The following is a 15,807-nucleotide window of genomic DNA, read 5'->3' as shown; positions in this document are numbered from 1 at the left end:
GAGGGAGGGATCTGTCCTATGCACTGTAGGATGTTTAGCAGCATTCCTCGTCTCTATCCACTAGATGCCAGTAGCTCCCCCCAAATAATGACAACCAAAAATGTCATCTCCAACATTAGGAGATATTAAAAAAAGACCCAAGTCAGACTTCTTGAGATGAAAATTATAATGTGTGAGATGAAAAATACACTGGCTGGAATTAGCAGCTGCTTAAACACTGCAGGAAAAAAAATTAGAGAATTTAAAGACATAGCAATAGAAACAGAGAAAAGAGAATCAAAAAACTGAACAGAGCAGCAATGAGCTGAGACAACTTCATGCAGCCTAATCACATGTAATTAGAGTCCTGGGAGGGGTCTGAGAGACAAAAAAAATTTTGAAGAAAACTTTTCCCTAATTTGTTGAAAACTATAAACCCACATATCAAAGAGGTTTAGCAAACCCCAAGCACAACATGAAGAAATAGCCACCGATGAGTGTAATAATCACACTAAATCAGTGACGAAGAGAAAATCTTAAAAGTATCCAAGAAAAAGCCAAAGATAAGAACAACGTACAGTATCCTATCAAAAACAACACAATCAAGAAGACAGTGGAGCAACATCTTTAAACAAACAGAACACTTTGAACTTAGAATTCTGTACCCACAAAAATACCTTTAAAAGTGAAGGCAGAATAAGAATATTTTCAGACATAGAAAACTGGGAGAATTCTTCACCAGCAGATCTACACTAGAAGTGTTAAAGGAAGTCCTTCAGGCGGAAGGAAAATGATACTATGTGGAAACCTATTTGAACTTTTGCATAGTGATCTTCTGTCTACCAGTCAAAAGTTCAATTTTGGCAATAACCACCATGCTTTATAAAGCAGCATTTGTGCAAGTGTTGGTAAATACAGGGAACTGAGCAATTTCATTTAGCCTAGATTCAGAGCCAGCAATGGTTCAGGCCCCATGTGCTTGAATCTCATGGGCATAATTTGCCTGTCCAGCACCATTTTGCATTTTACCCTTTAGAAAGGTGAGAGGAAAATGGAAAATTTAAAGTGCTGATATTAGTAATAGAATGCATAGCTTTCATAAACCTTATGCAACAGAGTCAAAGAAGGAAAACATCATAAGTGTAAGAAAGGTCAATTGATTATGTTCAATCATAAAGGACAAAGTTAATATGTCAAAAATATTGGAAATACAGTATCAAAGATGATGTGTAAAAGAGAGGGTAATTATTATCTTGAGTTGCAGAGAAATAAACTCTATAACCTCCCTTACCCCCAACCTCCCGCTTAGGCACTGAAGTCTGTTGTTGGACTGGCATGATTTGACTTTGTACATATATTTGCAGTAACACATTGTGTAGAAAAATACTTAGAGGCCCATAGTACTTCCCTTTGGAACACAGCATGTCTTTTCTCTTCTGTTTCCTTATTCTGTCTTCACAGGAAATTGGTACTGGGAGACAGAGCAATTTGTTAACTATCAGGCAAGCATGTGGTCAAAAATGATGGTTTGTGGCCAAAAAGACTTCTGTAAAAATTCAAGAATTCTTTGGACATAAAATAAACAGTGTTCATAACCATTAACTGCAGCATTTTACTCTTGCAATAATAAACTTTCATGCGTATTTCCACTGACCATTAAAATTTCAACCTAAAAACATAGATGTGTTTCAATATATAAAACACTTAAAGAGATTGTCTCAATACATAAAACACATAAAGAGAGAAATGATGACTATTCTTTTTTTTTTCCTCACAAGCAAATTGTTGATATGAATGCAGTTTTTTTTTTTTTAATGGAGGTACTGGGGATTGAGCCCCAGGACCCTGTGCATACTAAGTATGTGCTCTACCACTGAGGTATACCCCACCCCCCAAATGATGACTCTTTAGATATTAACAATAATGCTGAGTACCATATGCCTCATTTGTATAACTGATTTTGTTAGATGCATTAAATATTAATTCATGTAACAAATGTTTATTTATCTATTTTCTTATGAATATCTATTAAACATCAAAAAAATTCAAGAATTTTACTGAAAAAGGCCAGTGCCTTCTGAAGTACCAGAATTCAAGAAAATTTCAAACTTTAATACAATTTAATTTTCTTTGATTCTCAGTCTTCTCCCCTTTTCCAATTACCTGTGGTTTCTGAAGTCTCTGCTCATAGTCTAGTTTCTGGAAAAACTGTGGCTTCTGCAGTTTATTTAGCCCAATCCCTTTCTTTAGCTCCACAGGAACCTGGTTTGGTCTCATGGTGTGGAGCACATTATAGCTTGGTTTGCTCTGATAGTCAATGTCGAACTGTTTCAGGATGAACTCTTCATCAATGTTTGGGCTTCCCTGGAAGAATATCAAGGGCATGAGTCAAGGATAAGTGGCAAAATGCTCCTTGTTGCCTTCTTTAATCTAAGAGAAGTATTTGACCATGGCTGGAGGAGAGGTAGTTTAGAGGAGAGGTAGAAAATGCTCAGTCACCATTCATTGGAGGCAAGAAGTATTTGGAGTCTGGAGAGCTTTGTCGGTGCATTAAGAGACAGCACAGGACCTGCAAGAAGCTGTGAGTCCTGAGGGAAATAATGGGGCTGAGGAAAATTTAGTCTGTTCTATCAAAAGCAAACTTCTCCAACACTGTATAGCAGTGACACCTCTAGAGGTATTTTCCAGAAATGTCTAGAAATGTTAGTGTTTGTTCTGGCTACAGCCCCTTATAAGGGAAGATGCCACTAAGGAGAGTTACTCATTTTTCCCTGGGTTTCTCCCATGTATACTTGTTAATAAACTTCTGCTTGTTTTCTTCTTGTTATTCTGTCTTCTGTTATAGGGACCACAGAGAGAACTTAAAAGAGTAGAAGGGAAATTATTTTTTCCTCCTCTACAAACTAAACACAATCCCGCTTTGGAATATATAAGTCAGGGAACACAGAGAATGAGGCCATTAGCAACTGAAGCTGATGTTGGGGTGAAGTTTATAGAGCAGGGTCATGAAATAGAGTCAAGAGTATAAACTAGGATGATACAATAATGGAGCAGAAGTAGAGCAAGCAGAATCAATGAGGAAGAAAATAAACAGCATGGAATTACAGTATAAGCTAGTACTATAGAGAAAATACTGCAGGGTGATGTGATAGGGGCTGAGTTAGAATGACAGATGAAGATGGGACCTTGGTCATAAGAGATTGAAAACAAAGCTGGTCGCCAGAGCAGCTAAACTATTATCCTAGGGTTCCTTAAATTTCCTGCCTCAAAAGAGGAACAGTCTCTAGCAGTAGGAATGAGAGAAGTAGGAAGACCGGGAATCAGGCAGTCCAGTCCAGCCAGATTGTAGGCAGGCAGTGGTAGGACGAGCATCATCTACCTTGTCCAGCATCCCTTCTCCATCATCCTCTAGGGAGCCTCCCTCCCCTACTCTCAGTCAATCTGTTGCAGATGGGCTTGACACGCCCACCTCTTGGCCTCAGGTTAGACATGTGACCTGGACTAGCCAATGAGCATATTCCATCTCCTTACTCATAGTGGATAATTCAGGCACAGGTGTGACCAAGGTTAGTCCGGTAAGAGTAAGACCTGGACTTCTCCCTGTGGGAAAAAGGATTGCACTTTTCCCACCTCAGGTTGCTGCCTGGTGGAACATAAGCTTGGAAAGTTTTGTGGATACTTTTTGAATCTCTTAGGGAAAGACTACAGGAAAGTGTAGTCAGATAGAGGAGAGCAGCCAAGTGATAGGGTGAGCACCTAAAAACATTTTAGCACCCAGATCCAACTATACCTGGAGCTCCTAATACCTCTGGATAGTTCCCTTTTCTCCCTTCATTCAGTCTGAATTATATTTGAGTCACTGGTCAATGAAGTAGTCCTAAATAATACATTGACTAAAACTGACTAATGCATTCAAAAAGTGAGGGAGGGGCATTGAAAATTCTAGAACATCTTAAATCCAGGAAAAAGCATCAGGAATCTAGACTTCTACAAGGACTCAGGAACAGGAATAGGTAATTTAAAAAGTTCTTGGAAAGAGGGCAAGAAAAGAACTTGATAACCGAGTCATAAGTCTCTTCATGTCAGATACTTTTTGTAAAGGCTGTAGTCAAGCACAGCTGCCCAAGTCCTTATCGATAAATATAACAGAAAAATGAGTTAAGGAAGGAGTGAAGGACAGAGAGAAAAGAAGGTCCAGACACTGAAATGAAAAATTAAACTATGAAACAGTGGGGTGGGAGAGATGGAGAGATGGCACCTGAAGGGTACACATTCCCACTTATAAGATGAATAAGTTCTGGGAATCTAATGTCCAGTATAATGACTATAGTTAATAATACTGTATTATATACTTGAAAGTTGCTAAGAGAGTAAATCTTCAATGTTCCCAACACACACACACACACACACACACACACACACACACACACACACACAGAGGTAATTATGTGAGGTGATGGATTTGTTAACTAACCTTTTTGTGGTAATCATTTTACAATAATACATGTATCAAATCATCACACTATACCTTAAACTTACACAATGTTACATGTCAATTAGATCTCAGTAAAGCTAGGGGAGGAAAAGAGAGTCACTTAAAAAATACATGAAACAACAGCAATGTGACATATGAGCAATAAACATTCAAACACTGGCTGCAAGCTTCGAACTTTGCAGAAATTTCATCTGCAAAAAAAAAAAATCTATTTTAAATGATGGGAAAGTCAAAATATTCCTTTATGACTTTTTGACTTAGCTTATATTCAAACACTGTTTTTAACAAAAGCAATTTTAATCTTGACTTTAAAAAGTAGATTGTAAGTATTACTACTAACTTACAAAAGTAGTAGCCCAGTTGCAGAAATCACTAACTCCTTTACGCACATTTTCGTGGAGAAGCGGACCATCTTTGTGGAGCAAATCTGTTTCACTTGGCTTCTTTTCTTCATAAAGCCATTGGCCTGAATGTGACATAGGAGTCTTCTTGGGACTAAAAATAATGAGATCATCAAAGAATTACAATATAAGACACTATGAATCCAAGTGGATTATAAATAGCGTCTTGGAGAAAGGAGATCATAATGCAAGTATTTCTAGCAGTCTCTTGCAAGCTCATCCAAGTTATTTAATTTTTCAAAGATCATATTCTCATTATCAATATCATAAGGACAAGTATAGGGAGAAGGTATAGCTCAGTGGTAGAGCACATGCTTAGCATCCACAAGGTCCTGGGTTCAATCCCTGGTACCTCCATTAAAAAAAACAGACAATTATATCAAAATTATTTAGAACAATTAAAACCTATACAGCTCTTTATCATGGTAAGTTGATTTTTTTAAAACTTATGAGTACCATTTACTAATATGCCAGGTAAAAACCCAAATTACAGCTCTTGGAATCTGCTGAAACCTTAGACAATCTTGACAAATAGACATGCTTGACTTCTTTCTCCCTCAGCCCTAGAATCCATCCCATGAATAAATCTGGTAGATTTTAAACTCTCCTCTGAACTGTTGCAAAAGGCTCCTTGCTGGTGTCTCTGCATCTTCTCTTAAGGCCCTGACAGCCCATCCCTAATCCATTCTCTACACTGTGACCTAAAATGTTATTTCAAAATGTAAATCTGGTCTTCTCAAATGCCACTACGCTTCATCCTGGATTAAGCCTCTTCAATAGCTTCTCTTCAAAAATTGAGGTAAAATTCACATACCATAATATTTACCATTTCAAAGTATACAATGCAGTGGCTTTCATACATTTACAGAGTTGTGCAACCATCACCACTACCTAATTCTGGAACATCTTCATCACCAACAAAAAAGCCCCATCACCAGTAACAGTCACTTATCATCCCCCACATTCTCTCTTCTCCTGAAAACCACTAATCTACTTTCTGTTTCTAAGGATTTGCCTATTCTGGACATTTTATCTGAATGGAACCATATAATATATGATCTTCTGTATTTGGCTTCTTTCACTTAGCATAATATTTTCAAGTTTCACACATACTGTAGCATGTGTCAGTAGTGTATTCCTTTTTTATGGCTGAATAATATTCCATTGTGTGGCTAGACTGCATTTTGTTTATCCATCATCAGTTGATGGACATTGGAGTGTTGCCACTTTTCGGCTATTGTAAATAATGCTGCTATGGACATTCAGGTATAAATTCTTGTGTTCAATAGCTTCTTGTTACTCCTCCAGGTAACTAACTCCAAGTAACTCCTCCAAGATCTAAGTCTTAGTTTTCAAGGCTCTTCATCACCTGTTCCTTGCCTGTCTTTCCAGATGCTTCTGGAACTTCCACTCTTCCTTACTCTCTGAGTTCCAGCTGTGGTGGCCCTCTCTCAGTTCCATGAATTTATCACGCTCCCATCCAGCCACAGGGCCTCTGCCCATGTACATGTTCCATCTGACTGCAGCGCCTTCTCCAATCCCTCATCGCCCTTATGTCGCCCACATACCTCCCTTCCTCAGGGAGCCTGTCCCCAGAGCACACACATTACACAGAGCACACAGTGCCTTTTATTCATAACACCCATATATTAACTCATCCATCCATCAATTCAAACATTTATTAGGCAATAACTATGTATCAGGGACTATTCTAGGCATTAGGAGTCAGTTGTGAATAAAATTAAGACCCTGCCCTCATAGAGCTTACAATTGAGTGGGGAGAAACAGATAGGAAAGAGGTACACAAATAAATACTAGGTGATTATAAGTGATATAAAGAAAAATAAAATGGGGCAGGAAGGATATAGAGTGATGACAGGAGGCTTTTTATTTATACAGAAAACACCTCTCTACTAAAGTGATATTTGAGCAGACCCAAAAGAAGAAAGGGAACAAACCATGTAGATATCAAACAACACAGATACTGGGAAGACAAGAACAGCACATGCAAAGGCCCTGAGGTAGGTGCCAAGTGTGTACAAGAAACACAAAGAGGCCAGTGTGACTGAAGAGGAGTGTGACTGATAGAGTAGTAGAGAATGAGGCTTGAGATGTAACAGGAACCTGATCATAAGGGACTTCAGAGGAAAGTGTAAGGACTTTGGATTTTACTCCAAGTAAGCAATTGGAAAGTTTGACATAGGACTGACACTATCTGACTTAAATGTTTTACAGAATCACTTTAGCTACTGTGCAACACATAGATTGAAGTAGAGGGTGAAGGCTGGGTGGAGGCCATGAGACAGTCAGTAAACTATTCCAATAGTGCAGGCAAGAGATGATAGAATCTTGGAATAGACTGACAGTAGTAGAACAGGTGAAATTCTACATCTATTTCAAAGGTAAAGCCATTAGGATTTGTTGGCAGGTCACAACTATTGTTTCAAAAGCCACAGAATGAGGTACCACCTCACACCAGTCAGAATGGCCATCATTCAAAAGTCCACAAATGATAAACGTTGAAGAGGGTGTGGAGAACAGGGAACCCTCCTACACTGTTGGTGGGAATGTAGTTTGGTACAACCATTATGGAAAACAGTATGGAGATTCCTTTAAAAACTAAAATTAGACTTACTATATGATCCAGCAATCCCAGTCCTGGGCATATATCTGGAGAAAACTCTAACTGGAAAAGATACATGCACCCCAGTATTCAAAGCAGCACTATTTGCAATAGCCAAGACATGGAAACAACCCAAATGTTACATCGATAGATGAATAGATAAAGAAGTATATGTATGTACGTACACACACATACACACACACACACACACACACACACACACACACACACAATGGAATACTACTTAGCCATAAAAAAGAATGAAATAATGCCACTTGCTGCAACATGGATGGACCTGGAGACTGTCATTCTAAGTGAAGAAAGTCAGAAAGAGAAAGAAAAATACCTTATGATATCACTTATATGTGGAATCTAAAAAAGGACACAAATGAACTTATTTATAAAACAGAAACAGACTCACAGACATAGAAAACAAACTTATGGTTACCAGGAGGAAAAGTGTGGGTGGGGGGATAAATTGAGAGCTTGAGATTTGCAGATACTAACTACTCTATATAAAATAGATACACAACAAGTTTCTTCTGTATAGCTCAGGGAACTATATTCAATATCTTGTAGTAACCTATAATGAAAAAGAATATGAAAAGGAATATGTATATATATGTATGACTGAAACACTATGCTGTACACCAGAAATTGACACAACATTGTAAATTGACTATACTTCAATTTAAAAAAAAAATTTTTTTAAGCCAGGGAAAAATGGAGTTACTATTTACTGATCTGAAGAAGACAGAGTAGGTTTGGGGAAGAAATCAAGAGTTCAATTTGGACTTGTCGAGTCTGAGATGCCAATTCAAGTGCAAATGTTAAACATCTACACATAGATGGACTGGATGAGGTCACTTAGGTGTGTGTAAACATGCAGAAAAGAAGATGTCAGAGACTGATGCGCTCCAAGGTTAAATGGAAGGTGAGGGAGGACCAGCAAAGAAAACTAGGGAGAGAGCCATGAAGCAGGAGGAGAACCAAGAAAGAGGATGCTCCAGAGGCCAAGTGGAAAAGTGTTTCAAGAAAGAAGACATCACCAACTGTGTCCACTGCTACTGATACACCAAATGGTGATCACTGAGAACTGATTAGGTAGCATAGAGGTCAGTGGTGATCTTGACCAAGGGGAGATCCAGTGGAGTGCTGATTGCTGTGAGTTCAGGGAAAGAATGAAAAGAGGAAGTGAGTGCACATACCTCTTTCAAGGAGCTTTGCTCTAAAGTGAAGAAAAGACTGAATAGTCAAAGACAGTTTGTTTTTTTTTAAGATGGGAGATATTACCTCATATCAGTGAGAGGCTGATAGTAGCTCCCAAAGAGATCATGTGCTGATCCTTGGAACCTGTAAATGTTACTTTATTCGGAAAAAGAGTCTTTATAGGTATGATCACATTAAGGAGCTTCTGATGGGAATATCCTGGATTATCAGTGTGGGACCTAAATGCCATTGCAGTGTCCTTATAAGAGAGAGGCAGAGGAAGAATGACAGGCACACCAAGGAGAAGGTGATGACAGAGCAGCGAGAGACTTGAAGATGCTTCCCTTGAAGATGGGAGTGATACAGCCACACGCCAAGTAATGCCAGCAGCCACCAGGAGGGGAACATGGCCCTGCCAATACTTTATTTCTGCACAGTATTGCTGATTTCAGATTTCAGGCCTCCAAAACTGTACGATAATAAATTTATGTGGTTTAAGCCATTCAGTTTGTGTTACTTTGTACAGGAGCCATAGGAACCTAAGAAGACGACTGATAGAAAAACTCACCGTTATATAATTATACATTGATTTTTGTGGTACAATCATTTATTAACACATTAATTTTGTTCATTTCTTCTATACGTTTACCTTCTTTCCTTTTAAGTAGATGACCCATTAGTTTGAAATTTCTTGCCCTGGAGATTTTTGCTAGATTGACTTCACTGCCTAAGTTAAAGGCAGATCCTATATTGTATAGAAACCCAAGGTCATTGAAGTAATTATGTAGGTGTTGTGGATGGGATGGGAAGAGAGGGGTAGGGTACAGAGTGCAGCAAAAGCAGCAAGAATTGAGGTAAAGAAGAGTCCCAAAGACCAGAAAGAAGTTAAATATCATTCCCATAATTACTGGAGACCTATCCCACTTTCTTACGCTAAAATAATGACCATGATTGAATGTTTGCTGTTCAGAGGGATGAGGGCTTCAGGTCAGCTATAAGTAGAAATAAAAGAAAATTAGTATTTTACAAACATATGGCTTTGTGAACAAAGACTCATGCCCCTGGTATTTCATGCTTTCTTCCACACCAGTCTATGATCGGCACGAGGACAGGGGTCCTAACCTGTTTATCACTGTGTCCTCAGAACATAGCATTACCCATGACCCACAGTAGGTGCTTAGAAAGTACTGTTGGTCTTTTCACATAGAGAGAACTAGCCAATGGTTCCCTGAGGGTCAAGAATTCAAAGATGCTCACAGGACCACACTGACTCACACTGTTGGAGTCTCCAAGGGGACCCCCTACTTATAACACTCCTTCCTCTTCCCCACCCACGTTCTGAGCACTGAAAAATAATACAAAGAGCAAAGACAAAAGCCAAAATGTTACCTTTATTACTGGCAGCAGCCATATTGGAGTACCTGGGCTCAGGTCCAAGAGGACTTGCTAACAGAAACCCAGAAATAGGCAGACTGTCCTACCCAGGTCCCAGCGGGGTGGACCAGGGTGGGGCTCCCCTCAAGAAGGAAGGAGCAGAGGAGAATTTGTGCTTCTCTGGGCCATCTTGCTTCCCAGTAGAAGGGCACTGAGATGGGTGTGCCCAGTTGTTCTCCCCAGATTTACCAGGGGTACACTGAGGGGCCAGAACAGTGGGGTTCCTGCCACCTTGGGGCTCACCCTAACCAACATGTATAATTTAATCAGTGGATCCTCTCTCCGTCCACCTCCATGAAGGTAACTCTTGTGGCTAGCAAATCTCTGATAAGTTGTCTGGGTGCTGAGGATGGGCTGGTCTCCAGTTCACCCACACTCTTCAGTGCCCGCCCGTGACGCCATTAATTTCAAAAGTCAAGTGCATAGCTCAAATCTGTTTGTATTGAGTATACTTATCATTGCCTTTACATTTTAAATTAAACGTGAATGGGGGAAATGAGAGTATGATACAAAAGGGTTGTTTCGATGAAAATTAAGCTTGGTTCTTTGGAAAGGTTCAATGAAGGTGGCATTACTGATGTAGTTTATGCAAAAAAATGATGACTGGGAACTCTAAGCAGCAGACCCACACTGCAAAAAAAAGGATTTATAGTAAAAGACCAGCAAGGTAAAATAAAGGTAAGACCAGGGTAAAATAAAAATGTGTCAAGTACTTAAATATCATCTTCCATAATTCCCTCTATTAATTTGTTTTTTGGTTATTCAACTGACTACTGATTCCAATCATGCTAAATAGGCTTCTGCTACAGATAATTCAAAATGCCCCTGGGGGTCAATCAATCGGGTTTCCTGCAGTTTTTCTCTTTTCTCAACTGTTCTAGAGTCACATGGACACAGCCATTTTTGCTGCATTGTCGGATAATTCATATCCATTTCCGAAATAAACACTATTCAGGGTGGGACCCAAGGCTCTTTCCCTCCTCCTTGAGAACTTAGTCAATTTGCTCCTCTTAGTCATTTTAAAGATTCTTAATTATTCCCAAAATAGTCTAAAGATGAGAAGCTTTGAGATGATAAACGTAGTCACTGACTTACATTGGTTCAACTTAATGATTTTTTGACTTCACAATGGTGCAAAAGCAACATTCATCCAACAGAAAATGTACTTCGAATTCTGAATCTGGATCTTTTCCCAGGCTAGCAATACGCAGTAATGGTACTCCTTCCTGATGCTGGGCAGAGGCAGTGAACTGCAGCTCCAGGTCAGCCATATGATCACGAGGGGAAACAGCCAACATACTTCCAACCATTCTGGATCCTCACAACCGTCCCGTTTCTCACCTTCAGTCCAGTATTCAATAAATTACTTGAGATATTCAACACTTTATTATACAGTAGGCTTCATGTTAGATGACTGTGCCCAACTGTAGGCTAATGTAAGTGTTCTGAGCATGTTTAAGGTTTGCCAGGCTAAGCTATGTGGTTTGGTAGGTTAGGTGTGTTAAATGCATTTTCGACTTAGGATGTTTTCCATTTACCATGGCTTTATCAGGATATAACCCACTGTAAGTCAAGGAAGATCTCTACTAGAATGTTTCATTAGAGGACAGGAATGAGTGAGAGGTTACGAACGATACTTACAGTTCCAGGGTAGAACGTTTTTTAAAAAGTTTTGTAGGTTCCTTCACTCTTTTCGTGATGCCTTGACAATAAGCCCATGTGTCCTCCAGCTTCTGTTCAGGATCCAGCACGTCCAGCACCTTTAATAGGAGCTGCAAACAGAAAACAGCGTTGGAGGGGAGAAAGACGTGTTGAAAATGGGGTCCCTTGATTCTGACACAGAACAGGTCTACTCGGTCCTTTGCGTTTCCTTTCCAGTTGGTCAAAGCCATTCAACAATTTCAGTGCAAGTACCATGCTGATTGCTGCTGGTAAACGTCCATCACTTAGACATTGGCTGTGCAGCCGTTTACTGAAGTTCTATCTCCTCTTGATGGAACACTGCCTCTGGGCCCCCTCGACCCCAGCTGAGGAAGGTGCCTCAAGAGGATTTCTGAGTCTTGACTGCCCGCCATCCGTTCTTCCTCTTACGAGTAACAGTATCTAGATTTTTTCTTTGGAGAATCTCCTCTCCTTCCACTCTCAGCCCTTGTGGTCTGAAGTGGCCTGACTGCTCCACAGGTCAGTCCACAGGTTGGCCAAGCCAGTCAGGCCCACAGTGACTGGCTTAGGAATAGGTACAAGACCTAAGTGATACCCAGGGAAATTGGGTTACGGAATTTTGCTGGAATCATGAAAAAAGAGGTGTTGTTTTTCTGGGTGAAATTTGCATCTACAGCTGCTGTTGGCATCATAGCACCACAAGAAGAGATCCTGCTTCAGAAGGAAGCCAACACGTCTATTTGAGGGGGTCAGACGTGGGCATAAGAGCCACAATCCCACGTACCCTCTAAGGATGAGCGCTAACAATCCCTTTGTCACGGACTCAGAAGCTCTGGCCTGAATGAGGCAGTGAAGGAAAGCCCCAGGGGGCAAATCATTGACTAGAAATTCCAGTTGTCCTTTCTATAGGCTTCCCTGACACTGATCATTCATTCATTCATTCATTCATTATCCATAAATATTTACTGAGTGTCTACCATATGCCAGGTTTTGGTGGCACACAGTGAAAGACACAGTTAAATCCCTGCCCCGGAAAGGCCCTGCCCTTATAGAACTTTTATTCTAGCGAGGAGCCCAGTGCTGGCAACGGCTCTGATGGAAATAGATCATGGTAAGGGATAGAGGACGAAGGGAGAAGGGAAATGTTGTTTTATACAGGCCTCTCCAATTAGGAAATATTTGAGGAAAGAGCTGAAGGCAGTGACGGTGAGCCAGGCAGACTTCTGGGGGCAAGTGCTCCAGACACAGGAACTGAGACCTGAACTGGACAAGCTTGTTCATGTCTGCAGAGCAGCCAGGAGGCCAGAGTGGCTGCCCCAGGGTGAGCGACGGCAGAGGAGTGGGCAGTGAGGTTGGTGAGGCAGCAAAGCAGGGGCTGGGTAGAGTGCAGGACACGCAGGGCATTTCAGACCACGGCAACGACTTCACTCGGAGTGAGAAGCTTTGAGCAGAGGAGTTGACCTTCCCAACAACTGTCATGCTCGCTGACATGGAACTGACTGTGGAAGTGGGGCCGGGGGAGAGTAGAAGGCACCATTAGTTCCCTGCCCAATATCCATTCTGTCCCCTTTACTTAAATCTAACAAAATTTTGTTTAGATTTTGTTCAGTGCTGCAATGCCCAACCAGGAAACTCCATTTTCTAGACTCCCTAGCAGCTGGGAGTAGTCCGCTGAATGAGATGTTTACTGGGAAAGCTATTCTTTGCCTAATTAAAAGACAGCATCAGCCGGCTTTAACCTTTGCCCCTTCCCCTTCTTGTTTGAAAAAGAGACCAAAACACCCCCAGATGCCTACAGGTGTGGAAGCCATTTTGAGCTATAAGGACAAGAGACACATGCTAAGGATATTGGAACTGAAAGTTAAAAAATGCCTGGGACGTTGGTGACATAATGGAGCTGCTGCTGCCCAGCCCTAGTCCTGACAGTTTGGTGAATTTCCTGGTAACATTTCAGGTGCTCATGTGCCTTCTGTCCATCAGTTAATAATTTCTATGGACACCTCCTAAGACCAGGCTAAAGTGACAGAAGCAAGACTGAACAATTCCTAAGCAGACCAGTCGAACTTCAGGGGTAAAGAAGTCAAACATGTCTGGTTTGCTGGGACTTTATGAGTCGGACAGCATCACAGGAAGCACAGGGAGCCGCGGGTGTGTTGCTGCCATTTGTATTTCCTGGGGGCAGAGAGAGGAAGGCTGCTCCAAACCCCAGGAGAACCCTCACCCCCGGGAGACATTCATCATCCTCTCCACCCTATAAATATGATCCCCCAGGAGGGAACTCCTCAGGCATCTAAGGAGCAATGTTCTCCAGGCCCCACTGAAGCCTGCCCACAACCCTGGGACAGGTCACCTCTGCAGGCATGTCTTCTTCCAGATCTGGGTAGAGAGCCAAGGGGTGTGGGGTCAGCTGGGCCTCCACGTCCACCAGGAATGCCTTCCGTGCCTGCTGGGCTGGCGAGAGCTTGGAACACAGGGCTGCATCCCTGGGCAGCATGTTGTGCCTCCTCTTTGGGGTAGGTCGTGGAGCTCTGTGGTAAATCTTGGGGAGAAAGCCCTCCGCCAGGCCCCGGGTGATCGGATCTTCGCAAGGCGGGCAGCCTTTCCTGAAGTCATCCAGCCCCGTTCTCACAAACCTCCACCGCCGGCTGTTCAGGGAGGTGGGACACGTCAGCCCGCTCTTGTGCTTCATGAAGCTCTTAGAAGGAAGATTCTCTTTGTACCTGAAAAGCAACATGCCCTGAGGTATGGACCACAAGGGTCAGGTGGGAGGAGATTGTGAGGAGGCTGGCCTTCACCTGTTTTGAGGAGGAGAGGTGGGGGAAGAGGGTCATGAGGAGAAGGTTGAATCATGGCACATTATAACTAGTCTCCTGTTTTATTTCTTTGTTGTGTTAGCTTCAGGTGTACAGCAAAGTGATTGAGTTATATAAATACATAGGTCTATTCTCTTTCAGATTCTTTTCCATTATAGGTTATTATAAGATACTGAATATAGTTCCCTGTGTTATAAAGTAGGACCCTGTTCTCTACCTATTTTATATACAGTAGTGTGTATATGTTAAAATTTATCCCTCCCTCCTTTCCCTTTTGGTAACCATAGTTTTCTATGTCTGTGAATCTATTTCTGGTTTGTGAATATGTTCATTTGTGTCATTTTTTTAAGATTCCACATGTAAGTGATATCATATGCTATTTCTTTCTCTGGCTTACTTCACTTAGAATGACAGTCTCCAGATCCATCCATGTTGCTGCAAATGGCATTATTTCATTCTTTTTTATGGCTGAGTAGTATTCCATTGTATATGTACATACCATATTTTCTTTATCCAGTCATAGACAGTTAGGTTGCTTCCATGTCTTGGCTACTGTAAATACTGCTGCTATGAACATGCTATGAACATTGGGGTGCATGTATCTTTTCAAAGTAGAGTTTTCTCTGACGTGTATTCTTAATTTATGTAAATGGCACTACTCTGTTACTTGTTTACCAAGCACGATATTATAAAGGACCATCTGTGTCACTATGTGTAAATCTAATCCATTATTATCAACTACTATCTCTACCATCCATCTATCCATTCTCTTTGTGAAGGATACTCACAAGCTGGGGCCCCTCCTAGGATGCTTTCTTATCTTTTAAAGGGACACAGTGCAGTGGGAAGAAGCTGGTTCCTGGTGACAACTCAACCCTAACTAACTGAATGACCTTCACACGTCATTTAACCTCTGTGGGCCTCAGTTTCTCCTCTAAACTCAGGGTGGGTCATAGGGTGCATACTAGCTGTTTGTGGGCTGCATCAGGCCCAGAAGCCTGTTGTTTGTCCCCTTTGTGTTTTAAGAAGAATCATAATAGTTAATATGTATTGAGAACTTTCTAACAGGCACCATTCTAAGTGTTTTACATATATTAACTTATTTAAACCTCAAAACAATCTGACAAAGTAGGTACCGGTATTATCCCCATTTACAGATAAGAAAATGGAGGCACAAAGAAGCTCAAAAAC

General features: G+C 41.1%; 1 protein-coding gene across 1 annotated transcript in view; it reads right to left on the bottom strand.

Annotated features, from left to right (window-relative positions):
* FAM47E (family with sequence similarity 47 member E) overlaps window positions 1–15,807 on the bottom strand; it is a 28,493-nt gene that overhangs the window by 9,643 nt on the left and 3,043 nt on the right. The window contains exons 2-5 of the mRNA XM_031471107.2: window positions 14,154–14,523; window positions 11,783–11,913; window positions 4,819–4,969; window positions 2,143–2,343 (exon numbers count right to left, since the gene is read on the bottom strand). Coding sequence (XP_031326967.1) covers window positions 2,143–2,343; window positions 4,819–4,969; window positions 11,783–11,913; window positions 14,154–14,523 — 853 coding nt within the window. The remainder of the gene's footprint in view (window positions 1–2,142; window positions 2,344–4,818; window positions 4,970–11,782; window positions 11,914–14,153; window positions 14,524–15,807) is intronic.

Source organism: Camelus dromedarius, chromosome 1, assembly GCF_036321535.1.
Source record: "Camelus dromedarius isolate mCamDro1 chromosome 1, mCamDro1.pat, whole genome shotgun sequence".
NCBI classification, from domain to species: Eukaryota; Metazoa; Chordata; class Mammalia; order Artiodactyla; family Camelidae; genus Camelus; species Camelus dromedarius.
This window is presented reverse-complemented; position numbering and strand designations above follow the sequence as displayed.